The sequence below is a fragment of the Cervus canadensis genome, chromosome 10, assembly GCF_019320065.1.
Source record: "Cervus canadensis isolate Bull #8, Minnesota chromosome 10, ASM1932006v1, whole genome shotgun sequence".
NCBI lineage: Eukaryota > Metazoa > Chordata > Mammalia > Artiodactyla > Cervidae > Cervus > Cervus canadensis.
The window spans coordinates 76,355,406-76,370,628 of record NC_057395.1 but is presented as its reverse complement, the minus strand read 5'-3'; the positions used below and the strand labels follow the sequence as shown (position 1 = coordinate 76,370,628).

At 54.1% G+C, this 15,223-nt stretch overlaps 1 protein-coding gene and 1 non-coding gene across 2 annotated transcripts; one reads left to right on the top strand and one right to left on the bottom strand.

The window, feature by feature from the left end:
• Nucleotides 1-249: 249 nt before the first annotated feature.
• On the bottom strand, nucleotides 250-6,167 carry SNAI1 (snail family transcriptional repressor 1). The gene is made up of 3 exons (XM_043479983.1): nucleotides 5,993-6,167; nucleotides 4,732-5,259; nucleotides 250-1,133 (listed from the first exon to the last, which is right to left on the bottom strand). Exons 1-3 carry the CDS (start codon nucleotides 6,072-6,074, stop codon nucleotides 949-951), a joined length of 795 nt encoding a protein of 264 aa, XP_043335918.1. The 5' UTR covers nucleotides 6,075-6,167; the 3' UTR covers nucleotides 250-948.
• A 3,588-nt stretch (nucleotides 6,168-9,755) lies between these two features.
• Nucleotides 9,756-9,837, top strand: TRNAS-GCU. The gene has a single exon. It is a non-coding gene; the product is annotated as a tRNA-Ser (tRNA).
• The last annotated feature ends 5,386 nt before the right edge of the window (nucleotides 9,838-15,223 follow it).

Here is a 15,223-nt window from a genome sequence, read left to right as displayed (position 1 = left end):
CCCCGGCAAACCCAGATGGCCAAAGCCAAGACCGCGGGCCGTCGGGAGCCCGCGAGCACCCTGCATCCCTGCCCGTCCTTCCTCCCTGAAGGCCCTTGAAAATACCCCCGCGGCGGTAAAACCAGGTAGAATTTTTATATATAAATTATATATAATTTATAAAACCAGATAGGTAAAGCCAGGTAGACTTTTTATATATAAATTAACCACTTTATTGAATATCAATAAACCGTACATATAACTATACAAAACGTTTCCTTAGTACAAAATGTCGCTTGCGATATAAATACCAGTGTACCTTTAAAAAATTGTAAACATCTTCCTCCCAGGCCCACCTGTCAGGCCCCGAAAATAGTTCTGGGAGACACAGTGGTGGGGCCAGAGCGCCCCACTCGGGCCCCCAACAAGGGAAGGCAATTATTCACAGTCCCTTTGGACACGTCGTTAAATTGCCCGAGAAACAGGTGCCACCATGACACACAGGAGGCTGAAATAGCTGCCCGGGTTCGCGGGCATCCTGGGGTCCAGAGGCGCTCCTGGCGTCAGGGGGCACCCCCGCGGGGCACCTGGGGGTGGCCACTTGCATAGTGAGGCGCACCTCCTGGAGGGGCGGGCTGGGGATCCCTGGAGGGCAGGCCGGGGCCCCCTGAGGGGCGAGCTCCGAGCAGCTGCGCAGAAAGGCCAGCTCCATGGACGCTGGAAGCAGCGGCTGCCAGGAGGGGTCCCTGCAGTAAGCCACCCCCCCCCCCCACAGGAAGCGCTCCCGCCCCTCCAAGCCCGGCAGGGCATCCAGAGGACCAGGAAATGGTCCCCAGGGTCCAGCCGGATGGCGGAGCTCAGGAGCGGATTCTGTGGCAGTGATGAGGAGGCAGGGTCCTCCCTTCTGGATCGGGGGGAGGCCGCTCCGGGCTGCAGGGAGGGCCCGGAGAGGCGGAAGGAGCCTGAGAGTCAGCGCGGCCCCCCTGAGCAGCCGGACTCTTGGTGCTTGTGGAGCAGGGACATTCGGGAGAAGGTTCTGGAACATGTCTTGCACTGGTACTTCTTGACATCCGAGTGGGTCTGGAGGTGAGCCCGGAGGTTGGAGCGGTCGGCGAAGGCGCGGCTGCAGTGGGGGCAGGAGAAGGGCTTCTCGCCTGGGGAGAGACGACAGGAGGGGTTGGTGGAGGCGTGGTCACTTGGGAGGACAGCTGACGTCTGCTGACATCCCCAGCCACCCCCAGCCTCTGCCACCCAGCTCACCCCAACCTTGAAGGGCTCCCATGACCCAGAGAAGCCAGAGGCCTGGATTCAGCTGGGAGCGCTGCCACTTCCCACTGTGTGGCCCTGAGCAAGTCAGCGGGCTCTGAGCCTCCGTTTGCTCATCTGTAAAATGGAGCCGTTCAGCCCCCACGCACAGGGGTTGGTAATTGAGAGAAGGCGAATCAAGTACTTTTCCTGCCCTGCCGGCAGGAGGAAGTGCTCAACAACGTGGCAGCAACAGCCGCGTGTTTGCTGAACGCTTTGTGCCAGGGAAGGTGGAAGCACTTCCCGCTATCTCATTGAACCCCACCTTCATCCTGAGTTGAGGGATGGAGAAACTGAGGCACAGGGAATATGCAGGGTCTCAGAAAGAACCAAGCAGCCCGACTCCAGCGCCCTTGGTTTTAACCACTACAGAGACTGCCTCTTAATTAAGGAGGCTGAAATGGGTGTTTCTTATTATCACCCCTGTATTGCCTTCCTGAGGGGACAAAGCTTAGCTTAAGAGTCAGCCTAAAAACCCCCCTCCCCAGGTCACCCCTTTTCACTGCTTCCCCATCACTGGGATCACACTCAAGAAAAGTGTCAAGTCTGTCTGTCTCTCCATCAGAGAGAGCCCCACCCCGAATCCATTCCAAGCTTCCAACCCAATGCCCAGAACCCCCAAGGGGCTACAGAAATCTTTTAACCTTATGACTTTTTAAAAAAGAATCCCCCCTGAGGCCCTCATGCCACCTGCCCGGCCAGGCTGTATTGGGAAGAGTCTTGCACTCAGGGCTGGGAACACGGCAGGAGTGCAATAACTGCCTGGACAACAATGTCTTTTTTTTTTTTTAATAAATTAAAAAAAAGGTCTCAGAAGAGCCTGACTCCTCAATCACCACCAGACAACACCATTCAGCTTTTCATAATTCCTGTCCCAATCAAGAGACTATAACTCACATTCCAGAAACCTTACTGCAAATGCTGTTTCACTTTTCCTTGGGGCTGCGTTTCCCAAATAAAGCCAGAAGAGTAACTCATTAAATAAATACTAATCAAGCCTCTAACTCCACGCCAGGCACTGTTCTATAATACTGAATACTCTTTTCCCAGAAACGACATTCTCCTCCCCTCCCACTCCCCAGTGTCCCGAGGCCAAGGCCCCCTAGTTAAACCCCGGTGCTAGAAGTAAGAGCTGGGAATAAATGAATGCCGGCAGCCCCCCTGGGTGCCTGGGGGCACTGCGCGGTGCAGGGACACCAGGGACCGGGCCACCGGCAGAGCGGGGCCGGGGCCAGAGGGCTGGGGAACCTGCTCTGCCATGACCGGAGCGCCTCTGCACACCAGGCCCCAAGGGTCTGATGACTGCGTTCTACAAGTTCTTCCTCATTCACACCCTGCTCTGAGAGCTCCGGGCCTGGGCTCTGCAGACCTGTAAGAGCGGATGCAGTGCCTGGGTTCCCCGCTTCCCCTCGCCCCCCCTCGGGCGAGGCGCAGGAGCCCTGACTGCGGCCTATAAAGCTGGGACTTGGGCAAGTGGCGGCCTTCTCTGTGCCTCCGTTTGCTCTCCGCTGAGATGGGGGTCAGGACGGCCCAGCTCTCAGGGCGGCTGCTGGACTGACTGCCGCGACACAGGTGACGAGAGGGGCCCGGAGCACGTGCCTCTTTATGTTACGTGTGATTAGACACAAACCTGGACAAAGGGGCCGGCTGGATGGGATGGGATGGGATGGGATGGGATGGGTGGGTGGGTAGAGGTCTGTGTGCAGAAGCGGGAGGCCCCGCAGGCCTCCACCCCGCCACCCCGACCCGGCCACGTCTTTCTGGTGCTCCTGGCGTGTGAAATCGGCACCAGGCCGGCGGGGACAAAGGCCGCCGAGGGGGGCAGTGTACATGCGATACTCCCTGGATTAAAGGGGCCTGACACGCTGCGGGCCGGCAGCTGCGGCCCGGAACAGGTGCTGGGCACCGCTGCCCCGGGCACCTGCTCCAGCCCCCAGCCCCCGCCCCCCAGGCGCACCATTAAGGCGCACAATGGGAGGCGAGGAGGATGGTGCTGGTGCATTTCAACAGGCTTTGTGTGTCTGGGCCGTGCCTTTACATGAAAATAATGTCCGAAAGGGAGGGGAGAGAAGCTGGGAGGCTAAGGGGAGCATCGGAGGGCTTCCGCTGCCCCCAAATAGAGACCCCGTCGCTGGGCAGCCACTGAGGACACAGGTCAGGCAGTTGGGCCTTTACATGTTAAAATCAGGGCTTTTGTGCACCAAGGAAGACACTGCAGCCATGGGCTGCAAGCTCTGGAGGTTGCCTGCCTCCGCCCCCACCCCCCAGGAGGAATGACATCAATAATGCCTGCAAAATGCCAGGCTTCGCACACCACCTCACTGACCCTCACGGCTCAGAGGTCAACCCCTGGGCCAGGAAATGCCAGAACAGTCTCCAACCTGGCCAGGCTGACCCCCAAAACCAACAGTCATGACCCTTGAACCCTGTCTCTGAAGAGCAGCAGCCCCAAGCAGACAGGCCTCCTCCATTCACACTCTGAAAAGGTGGAATGGTTACTTTTCTGCACTTCCGGAAAGCTAAAGGCTAGGATGGGTTCCATCTCACAAGTTTCTACACATTTAGCATTACAGTTTTTGAAATGCCAAGACATAATTGTGTTTTCTGCCAGCAAAGGAGTTCCTGGGTCTGCATGATGGGATTAAGTTTATCTGTTCAGGGGTGAGTGGGGGTGGGGAGAGCAGGTCTGAGAACCACCATGATCCTATAACAAGTTATTATCAAGTGAGAAGCAGCCACTGAATCCAGACTGCCCCCTCTACAATACTACCGTAACCCACTCTGTATGATTAAGTCAGAATCAGAGATGCTCAGAGTTAAATCCCATACATACATACACACACACACACGGCGTGTACCAACGACCATCTTTGCGCCTGCTGGGCACGTCTCAAGCATTTTCCCAGGTACTTTCTGTCCCAGGTGTCTCATTTAACCGGCACAAAAACCTCACAAAGTGTTCTTATGCTCATTTCACAGATGAGGATACAGAGGCTAAGGGAGGTGAAACACCAGCCCAAAGTCTGGGGAGGATCCCAAGGCAGGATTCAGAGCGGAGGCAGGTGGGCAGGCTGACAACATCCTGTCTGGCTGGGGTGGGGGTGGGGGTGGGCTGGGGGAGGGTGGAGCAGGGCGGGCCCCCTCACACCTGGCCCCAACAGCAAGGTGTTACTTATACCTTTCCCCTATCCAGCTCCAACCCATTTGGCTGAGAGGAACTGAGCCTGCTGAGGGACATGTAAAAGTTATCTACTCAGCCCAAGTGTTTAGCTGATGAATGATGGCATGTTTCTGCCAAACTTCAGAGTCAGGCCCCCCGAACTCTCGAGCTAAGAGTCAGGAGACGGCGGGGGCCTCGGTTCCCACAATCCGAAAGTAACAGCAAAGCCCATCTTACCAGCACTGGCAGGGAAGGCAGTGAGAATGGGGGCCGGGGGAGGGACTCACCGGTGTGGGTCCGGACGTGGCCCTGCAGCAGCCAGGGCCTGGAGAAGGCCTTCCCGCAGGTGCTACAGACGCAGGGCAGCGTGTGGCTCCGGATGTGCATCTTGAGGGCACCCAGGCTGAGGTACTCCTTGTTGCAGTATTTGCAGTTGAAGGCCTTGCGAGACTGGGGGTCCTTGGCCACAGAGAGCCCGGTCAGCTGCTTGGGCAACTGGCCCAAGCCTGGGAAGGCAGCATAGCCCTCGGCCTCCAGGGAGGAGGCTGAAGTGGACGAGAAGGACGAAGGAGCCGGAGAGGGTGGGCTGGGGGGCTGGGAACCTTTCCCGCTGTCCTCGTCGGACAGGGAGGTCAGCTCGCCAGCCTTGGGGATCTCCTGGGGCAGGAGAGAAGCCCAGCCAATGGGCTGGGCTTGGGGCGCCAAGAGAGAGTCCCAGATGAGCGTCGGCAGGGAGGCGGTGGGATTGAGGACCTCGGGCGGTGGGATGGCTGCCAGCAGGTGGGCTTGGTCGTAGGGCTGCTGGAAAGTGAGCTCTGAGCGGGGACAGAGAAGAGGGCAAGGTCAGGCGTGAGCTCAGTCAGCCAGCAGACATCAGCCTGATGTGGGCCAGGGGCTGAACGGGGCTGGTACTCAGTGCTTATCAGATGAATACCAGATTCACGACTAGGACCAGCAGTCTGAGCCCCTCTTCACCCTGGTCACCTGGTTCTCCCACTTCAACCGCCAGCTCTTCCCGGAAGAATCCCCCTTCCCTAGCTCTGACTCAAAGGGGTCATTTCCAGGTAGGTCTCTATCCTCCTGAGTTACCCAAGTACCCAGCTTGAGACCAGATGCCCAGCATCCTGGCCCCTCATCTCCCCAGCTGCCAAGGCACCACACCCCTGGGACCCCTGTCCTAGGCCCCCTTCCATACACATCTCTTCTCCCACACCCTCCCCCAAATCCTCTGGACTCTTTCGGAGCCCTCGGCCCGGCGTCTGTCCAGGTGGAAGCCTCCTCGTCTCACTTTTGGGAGGGGCGCCCCTCTTCTCGGCGGCTGGTAAGTTTCAGTTTCCTCAGCCCAAGACCACCGCCCTCCAAAAACCCTCTCCACATCTCCCGGATCCACCTGACCCGAGCTTATTCGCACCCAGGCTGTATTTTTTGACTCGACTCTGGCCCCTCGACTTCGTCCCCAAGCCCCCTGCTCCTCCAAGGGTTCTCCTCATGCAGCCTTCGCCTGCCTCCCCCAAACTCCCCTGGGGTCCGGGCACACGGTCCCCTCACCTGGAGAAGAGTCATGCAGCTCACTGTAATTGGGTCTCCGGCGGGAGCCGGCAGACTTCCTGACGAGGAAAGAGCGCGGCATGGTGGCCGAAGCAGCGGGCGGCAGGGGCGGGGTGGGGGGGCGGTTCTCGCCGGATCGCGCCGGGATCGCAAAGCCCTCCACCCGCGACGCCGTGCAGCTGCGCTGTGAGTGGAGACGGGCCGCCGACTCCCTTAAGTACGCCAGTCGCGGGTGGGCGTGGCCCGCATCGGTCACGCCCCTTTGTCACCTCCGCGCCAATCGAGACGCGCCTTCGCCAGAGGCCCCGCCCCGAGCAGGTGCGCTGGGGGCTGGCGGGGCTCGCGCCGCGTGGCGCTGGGAGCCGGGCGGGGCCGCGCGGACGCCGGGCCTCGGGCGCGTGCATGGGCGCCCGGCGGCAGGCTGCCGGGGGCGGGGCGCTGGGAACCCCTGGACGAGGCGGGACCCCCCTTCGGGACTCGGGCGCCCGGGCCGGCTCGGCGCGGCACGCTCTCCCGCCTCTGGCGCCCTCTGGCGCCGCGCGCCGCGGGTCTGGGCACCTGACTTTCGGAGACCGCCACCGCCTCGGAGTCGGAACGGGGAGGGGGGTGCCTTGGCCCGAAGGGTGCCTCGCAGAGAGCGTGGGATTGAACAGGCGCAGCACACAGTTCGGGGGTGGGGAGAAGCAATGGACCCCTCCACGTGGCTGCTGACAGTGTGCAATGCCACGGCCTTTTTTTTTTTTTTTTTGCAAAGCTAACGGGCATCAGCTAGAAAAATGCACATACTGACTGTGTGCTCACTCACGAACCAGGCACCCCTCCCGGCGCTGGGGAGGATACAACCCTCAACAAAACACTCGGGGTCTCTGCTGAAGGGTCGCTCCCCCCCTGCCCCTCGTCAAGTGGAGGAGACAGGCGAAGTCAGACAATTCCAATGCAGAGGGAAGTGTGTTTCGAAGGGGGGGTGGGACCACAGGGCACTGTGACAGTCAAGAGGCAGGTCATTTGACCGGGGGTCGGGGCAGCCTCCCACAGGAAGTGAAGAGAATGCCGAGGGGAGAGGCCTGAGGTTAGAGGCAGTAACCATCTCAGAGCCATTGAGAGCTTCTCTCAGGATGGGGGTGGGGTGGGCAGGGCGGCGGGGTCAGGGACTGGAGGAGTCTGGACTTTGCCCCAGGGGCACTAGAGAGCCAACCAGGGACCTGTTTGGAGTTTGGTTGAGAAAGATTACTCTGGGCAGGTGGGAGAAAGAAGTGGACAAGGGCGGAGCTCAGGTAGTTGCCTCACTCCTCTGGGGTCATGGATACTGTGTCTAAAGAACCTGAGGCTAGGCTCCAAGGGGGGGACACTGACTGATTCAGCTGTGGGGTGGGCCCAGGGGAGGGACAGACACCTCACCCCCAGCTCTCCTCTGGGCCCACCAGCTGTGAGGGCCATGCCTGTCCTGGACTGGGGATGGGGCGCAGGCCTAAACCCGCAGGTCTCTCCAACGTGTTCCCACCTGTGAAAACCTGTTAAGTCCCTCCACTCACCACCTAGCATGAAAGCAGGGACAATTGTCTGGATCGTTAGGTGCTGTGAACAAAACGATCATCCTTACCCAGTTCTAGCTGGGGAGGGGCGGGGAGGCAGGGGAGACAGGCCACACACAGTCACTGCGAAGAACAGGGCCTCCTTACGTCTGTTTACTTCCCTTCGTGATTTTCCACCTACATCCAGAGGGAGGAGTAACGCCATGTCCCTCTGCTCCAAACCTCCTGTGTCCCTATCTTACACAGAGCAGAAGCCGAATTCTTCACCGCCGCCCTCCACCTGCTGACCTGACCTCTGCTGCTCTTATCTTGAGCCGCTCTGCCCCTCCCCCTGCACAACGATCCACCGCCTTCTTTCTGCTGCTCCACATCCCAGCCCTTGGCACCTGCCGTTCATCTTCCCTGCCCGGGAAATCTCTCTTCCACCCGATCTTCACCAGAGTCTCTTTTTGTCTTTGTTTCATCAGGAACTTCGTAACTGTTCAGCCTCAGTAAGGAGAGAAATGCAAATTAAAACCACAATGAGATACTATTTCACGCCCATCAGAAAGATAAAAAGTTAAAATTTGGTCATAGCCAGTGTTGAGGATGTGAGGGCAGGAGGACTTTGGCTCCATGCGGGCGAGAGTGTCATAGGTATGAGCCACTTCGGAAAAGTTTCGCATCAGTGAACAACAGGTGACTCTCCTAGCATTCTACGCCCAGGCCTGCTGCCTCCCAGGGGTTCTCAGCCCTGTCGGCAGATCCCCCCAGGGAACACCAAAGCCTGGCTCCACCCTTGCAGCCGTTCTGATTCAATCACTCTGGGTGGGACCCTCTGATAGTAGCGTTTTTGAAAACTCCTCAGGTGATTCTAGTGAGCAGCCAAGGTTGAGAACTGCTGCCCAGCCCTAATCCCAGAAGAAATGAGAATATTTCTTGCACCCTCATTCATAATAGAAAAAAAACAAAAAACCAAACTGGAAACAACCCAAATGTTTATCAACAGTAAAAAGGATTATAATGGGATACTATACAGTGATAAAAACAAACTAAAACTCCATATAACAACAGGGATAAATCTCAAAAACATGTGTTAAGCAAAAAGAACCAACTCAAATACAGTTAGTTGGATTTACACAGTTCAAAAGCAGGTAAATGAAACCCTTTATTGTCTAGGAATGTACATGGAGGTGGTAAAACTATAAAGAAAAACAAGGAAATGTTTACTGCAAAATTCTGGAGGGTGATTAGCTGGAGGAGGTGCTTCTAGAGAGGTTTTGATAATTTCTGGGGGTTTTTTTGAGGGGGTTAAAACTTTTTTTTTTTTTTTTATTGGAGTATAGTTGCTTCACCATGTAACAGCAAAGTAAATCAGTCAGAAGCATACAGATATCCTCTCTTCCTTGGATTTCCTTCCCACTGAGGTCACCACAGAGCATTGAATAGAGTTCCCTGGTTCTCATTATTAGTTATCTATTTTATACATAGTAGTATACAAATGTCAACCCCAATCTCCCAATCCATCCCAGATAATGTTCTGTTTTAAGCACAGAAGATGTTATCATTAGTCTTGAAACTGTACAATAGGCGATTTAGATACTTGCTAAGAATGATATATTTAACACATATTTTAAGTCACCTGAAGGGAAGCATCTCTGATAATCCTAGCCAAAGTATCCTGCCTTTCAGCATATCTTTTTTATTCCATTGCCTGCATGCTCAGTCATGTCCAACTCTCAGAGACCCCATGGATGTAGTCCCCCAGGCTTCTCTGTCCATGAGATTTCCCAGGTAGAGTGGTTTGCCGTTTCCTCCTCCAGGGGATCTCCCCCACCCAGGGATGGAACCTGTGTCCCGCACTGGCAGGTGAGGTATAAGGTGCCAGCGGGGCCTTTCTGCATCTGGGCAGTCCCTTCCCTTCCTGGCGCTTTATCCTGCCGGTTCGCCCACACGCCCCTCCCTCCCAGAGACGGCGACGTGGGAGGGGGCTTTGGGCGAGGCGAGGCCCAGGGGCTGCAGGTCAGCTCCCGGGGGTGCGGTCCCGGCCGACACTGGATGCTGCGGTGTCTGGGCCTTCCGGAAATGGACCAGCTCTGCCCACCGCCCCCGCTCCGCCCTGCGCCCGGGGCCGCGGCCCTGCGGCGCCCTCTGCTGGCTGTCCGGTGGGGCTGGACGCGCACGCCGTGGATGGGGATGAAAACTGGTCCGGCTGCCATGAAGAGCAGTCTGGGAACACTGCATAATATCAGGACGAGGTGGCCGAGTGGTTAAGGCGATGGACTGCTAATCCATTGTGCTCTGCACGCGTGGGTTCGAATCCCATCCTCGTCGGCTTGTGATTTCCACACCTTGCCCCAGCTTGGGCTTCCCAAGTGGTAGCTGTGGCTTTTAAGAAAAAAAAAAGCGTCTCCTGCATTTAAGGTTCCATCAGGAAGATCCCCTGGAGGAGGGCGTGGCAACGCACACTAGTATTCTTGCCTGGAGAATCCATTTCCCTCCGCAAAGGCAATTAGTTCCCCTGGAGGAGGGCATGGCAACCCACCCTAGTATTCTTGCCTGGAGAAGGCAATTATTTTTACCAGCGTCTTGTATGTCCTCCCAGAGATAGTCTGTATAGAGACAAGGAGATATATATATATATATGTGTGTGTGTGTGTGTGTGTGTGTGTGTGTGTATATATATAATATATGTATATATATATTTGTGGATGTTAATACCTACACCCCTTTTTATGTAACACAAACGGGAGCCTATACTTTACCTACTTGCTTTTACCTCTCAAGTAACTGCATCTGCATGTCTTCAAAGTTGTTCCATATCTTTATACTTAGCTCCCGTAACCCCTTGCAGGGCTGTAGACTCTTTCATTGTGTGGATTATACCACAATCACACAGTTTATCTAACAAGGGGACTTGTGATAGGCATTTCGATTAGAATATAATTTTTTGCTACTACAAACAAGGGGGCAATTTCAGTGAATGTCTTGTATACACATCTTTGACCTGAAGTGCAAAGATATCTTATAAAAAAATATTGAGGGGATTCCTTGGCAGTGGTTAGGACTCTGGGCTCTCATTGCCCTGAGGGTCTGGGTTCAATTCCTGGTCAGGAGACTGAGATCCTGCAAATCATTTGACATGGCAAAAAAAGTTGTTGATACATTTGTCCAAATGTCCTCTAACAAGCTTAAACTAAATTATACTTCCACCAGCAGGGAGTTGGGGGCCCTTTTTAAAACCTGGTGGAGGCAGGGTGTTGTCAAATGTTTTTTTAATCTTTTTGCATCTGATAAGGGAAAGTGAGATCGCCTAGTTACAATTTGCATTTACATGACTGGGGTGGAGCATTTTTCGAAGCCTGTGTCCTTTTCCTTTTCTCTGGGTCCTGAACTGCATCTCTGTCATTTAGTCACTGATTTGATGAACTTCCTAATCAATAATAACTCTTTGTATATTAGGCCAGCTGACCCTGTTGATTAGATCATTAACCGCTGAGTGGATCAATCAGAGAGTTAATCTCGGCCGGGAAGAAGACATTGTCCAAGAAGAATTCAATGAGTGAATCAAGGCTCAATCTCCACCCTTACCCTTGATTTAAAAAAACAAAACCTCTTGAGTATCTCCCACCTGCCTGGACACAAACAGTGACTCAGCCCTGAGCCTGACTCAGAAGTCACCATCTCAGAATACAAAAGGGTTTCAAGGGAAGTTTCTGGGTCCAAGTCTATTGGGCGTGGCCCAGAGCTGGGGGCTCCAAGATGGATAAGCCTTTTTTGTTCCCATTTGCTGAGCACCTGCTGTGTGCCAAGTTCTGTGCGGGAGCTTCACCCACTTGGTGTCCCGTTAGCATCCCCAAGTGGTATTTGACACTCTTGGGGAACAGTTAATACATCACAGTGCAGACAGATTAGCCATCTGTCAGAAAGGAGAAAACTCTAGATGTAATGGAGTGGAATCACATCAAGACATGAAGTGATAAAAAGCCAGGTGCAGAACAGCATGTACAATGTGATGCCATTTGCATAAAAGAGGGAGAAATATGTGAGAATTTCTTAGAAATACGGAAACAACCATTGGCAGGAGAGCTGGAAACTGGTCTCCGGGGATTGTCTCTGCGGAGGGGATCTGAGTGGCAACCAGGCAGGGGGGGAGAAGAAGGTCTATTACATGCCCTTTCCTGTGTCTTGAAAAATTTTTAAAACATTTGCAAGTATTAACCTCATTAATTTTTAATAGGGTAGCAAAAGTTGTCCATCACAGATGATCTGTTAAATACGTCAGTCCAATCAACGGAATACTTTGCAGCTGGCAAAACCTCAAATCCTGTCTAAGAGTACAGAGGGCCTCCCAGGCTCCCATCTCTCTCATAGGAAAAGTCAAAATACTCACGATACCATGAGGCTCTGTGGAACTGGGCCCCTTGTGGCCCCTCTGAGCTCACTTCCGGGAGGAGGCTGCAGCCGCAGCAGACCACCCCGGCCTGAGAGACCTGCTCCAGCCTCATGCTCCCTTTCTGTGGAGTAGCTCCCCCGGGGACGGCCACCCAGCTCATCTCACCTCAGGGACGTCTCCTCTGGCACCGTGTCATCCCCTTTGCCCTTCCCCAGTCTCTCATACTCCTTACCCACCCACCCACCCCAGTACTCAACACATATCTGAGACCCTGTGTATTTTGTTTATTTTGCTGATTGTCCGTCAGACCAGAGGGTGGCAAACAACAGCCCCCAGGCCAAATTCAACCTGTGGTTTATTTTTGTATGGCCCTTGAGCTACTAATAGCTTTAAAAAAAAGAAACCACTGGATGGCCAGGGAAGTCCATGAACAGCTGTTAGAAACCTTTTATCGATTTGAGGAAAGGGAGCTCCATCCAGGCAGGAAGGATCTGTCTGGTTCACTGCTGTGACCTGAGCCTGGTTTGCAGTAGGCGCTCAATAAATTTTAGCTGAATGAATGAATGAACTGATAACCTTTTAAGTGAAAACAAAAAGTTCAAGTGACCAGAATATCTCACAGGCTGCCTGCTGTGCAGAAGTTAATAAATAATACCTACACATAGGCCCACCCAGACTGTACAGTTAGACCCGAGAATCTGATTACGCCTGAGGAGGAAAGTAGACAGGGGTGGGAAGGAGACTCTTTTTCTCCAAACTGTTTTGGTTTTTTTTTTAATTATTTTATCATTCTTATTTTATTTATCTTTATTTTTTTGGCCATGCCATAAGACATGTGGACTCTTAGTTCCCTGATCAGGGACTGAACCTGCAACTCCCTGTGTTGGAAGCATGGAGCAATCCCTCCAAACCATTTCTGAAGGGTATGAATGTTTTATTTCAGACAAGAGCAGGCGGATTCAGGGTGGTATGCCTGTAGACTCAATGTCTATTTCAGATGTATGTCACCATTTCAAATAAAATACTTTTTCATGAAAAAAATTCAACCACAAAACCCAGGCAAATTTTAACTGCCTGCCGCTGAGACCTGGTTTCTTCATCTATTGAATGAGGATAGTAAGTAGGGTGGCCAGCCAGCCCCACTTGCCCAGGACTGCGGAAGTTCTGGGATGTTCCTGGACACCCAGTAAGAGGTGATCTCCCTGGTTAGAAGGCAGTCGTCCAAAGCCTTGAGGGTGGCAGGCAGATGTGTGGGATTGGGTGGGGCCCTGAAGCTAGACGTCTCTACACCTGCCGGGCCAGCTCCGTACCTGGAGGTCCACTGACGCTCCAGACCCGACACGGGTCCCTGGGGTCTCACGAGGGTGCAGTGCGCATCTTGCCCGGCTAATCTCGGTGTGTTTGCCAGGGGGCAGCCATCCATTATCTCACGGAGTATCTGGAGCACTAATTTGCCTTGGCAGCCTCCCCCCTCAGACTGCACTGATAGCAGTCCTGTTATCTCCACTTCTGGGCAGAAGGCTGAACCTGTTTCCAGGAAAAGCCCCAGGGCTTCCTCTCTCCCCACCTGCAACCACCTGAAGACCTTTGTGCATCTCTGGACTATTGAGTGTGGGAGACACTGCCGAGGAGGGGAAAGTGAGAACAACCATGTCCTTAGGTTAAAGGCTCTCGGCTCACAAGATGCTACCCAGCCTGGGGCTCATCTCCCCCTCTCCCCCCACTGCTCACCTGCTCCAGCCTCTGTGGCCTTCCTGCTCCCTCTTCACGCAGGTTCTTTCCCACAGCAGGGCCTTGGCCTTTGCTGTTACCTCTGCCCAGAACGCCCTTCGTTGGATCTTCCCAGAGCTGTTCCCAGCTCATCCGTCACCTCAGAAATGCTCCTGTCATTGCCCTCTGCCCCTGCTGCCACACGAGCCCATCTGGATGTCCCGGCAAGCCCTGAGTGCTAGGCAAGGTTGTCATTGTTCAGGTCACTAAGTCACGTCTGATTCTTTGTGACCCCATAGACTGCAGCCCACCAGGCTCCTCTGTCCTCCACTGCCTCCCGGAGTTTGCTCAGATTCATGTCCACTGAGTCAGTGAGGCTGTCTAACCATCTCAGCCTCACCTGTAAAACAGGCAAGATTATCAACCCCATTTTACAGATAAAGAAACCGAGGCTCAGAGGGGTGACATGCCAACATGCTCAAGTTACAGTGAGCAAGCAATGGAATGTCCCTGGCTTAGTGGGTTAGGATTTTATAATAAACCAGCCAGACAGAAACAAGCCCCTGCGCCCCTGGAGCCCACAGGTGAGGGGGGAATCTGCCAGCCTGAGGGACCCGGGTGAGTCAGAGCGAGACCCCGAGGGACCCCACGCTGAGGTCACAGGGACGGGCAGGTGAGAGAGGGAAGTGAGAAGGCATTCCCGGCAGACAAGTGCTCCAGGATGTGAGGGTAGTTCAGGCGGCAGAGGCTCTGGGCTGAGCGAGCCCCCGGCCCCTTGGGCCCACTCCCCCAGGAAGCTCCAGGTACCGTGGACCCGAGAGTAGGCACGTTCCGGCCTCAGCAGCTTTGCATGTGATATTCCCATTCTGTAAATATCTTCCCCTCAGGGGGCCCTTGCAGTTCTTGAGATTGCCAGTCTTTTTTTAAAATTAGAAATGTCCAAATGGGAGTTTAGAAAACTGTGGTCTGGGGACTTCCCCGGTGGTCCAGTAGCTGTGATTCCCCACTCTCAACGCCCAGGTTCCACCCCTGCTCAGGGAACTAGATCCCTCATGCCGCAACTAAGTTTGTGTGCTGCCACTGACGATCCTGCGTGTTGCAACTAAGACCTGGTGTAAAGAAATAAATACTTTTTAAAAAAAAACACTGTTGTCTGTTTTTAATATTTGTATTTAATATGTTAACACTTTAAAGACATGTACATACACCTTTGCAGAGCACAAAGCTGGGGTCCTGCCTGGCCCTACCCACTGTGGTTGTGTAATCCTGAACAGACCCCTTCTTTAGAACTACAACCACCACATAGATTGGGAGCTAAAACCTGAACAAGCCATCTCAGAAGCCCTCCTCGCAGGCACGTGTACACAGACACACACACGCCCTCTATCTTGACTTCACCTTGCTGTTCTCACTGAGTCTAGAGATAGGGTTGCCAAACAAAACACAGATATCCATTGAAACTAGAATTTACAGGGTCTAGGATGGTTATGCACACACTGCTACAATTAAAATGGATAAGTTACAAGGACCTACTGCATAGCACATGGAACTCTCTCAGTGTTAAGTGGCAGCCTGGATGGGAAGGGGTTTTGGGGGAGAATGGATACATGTACA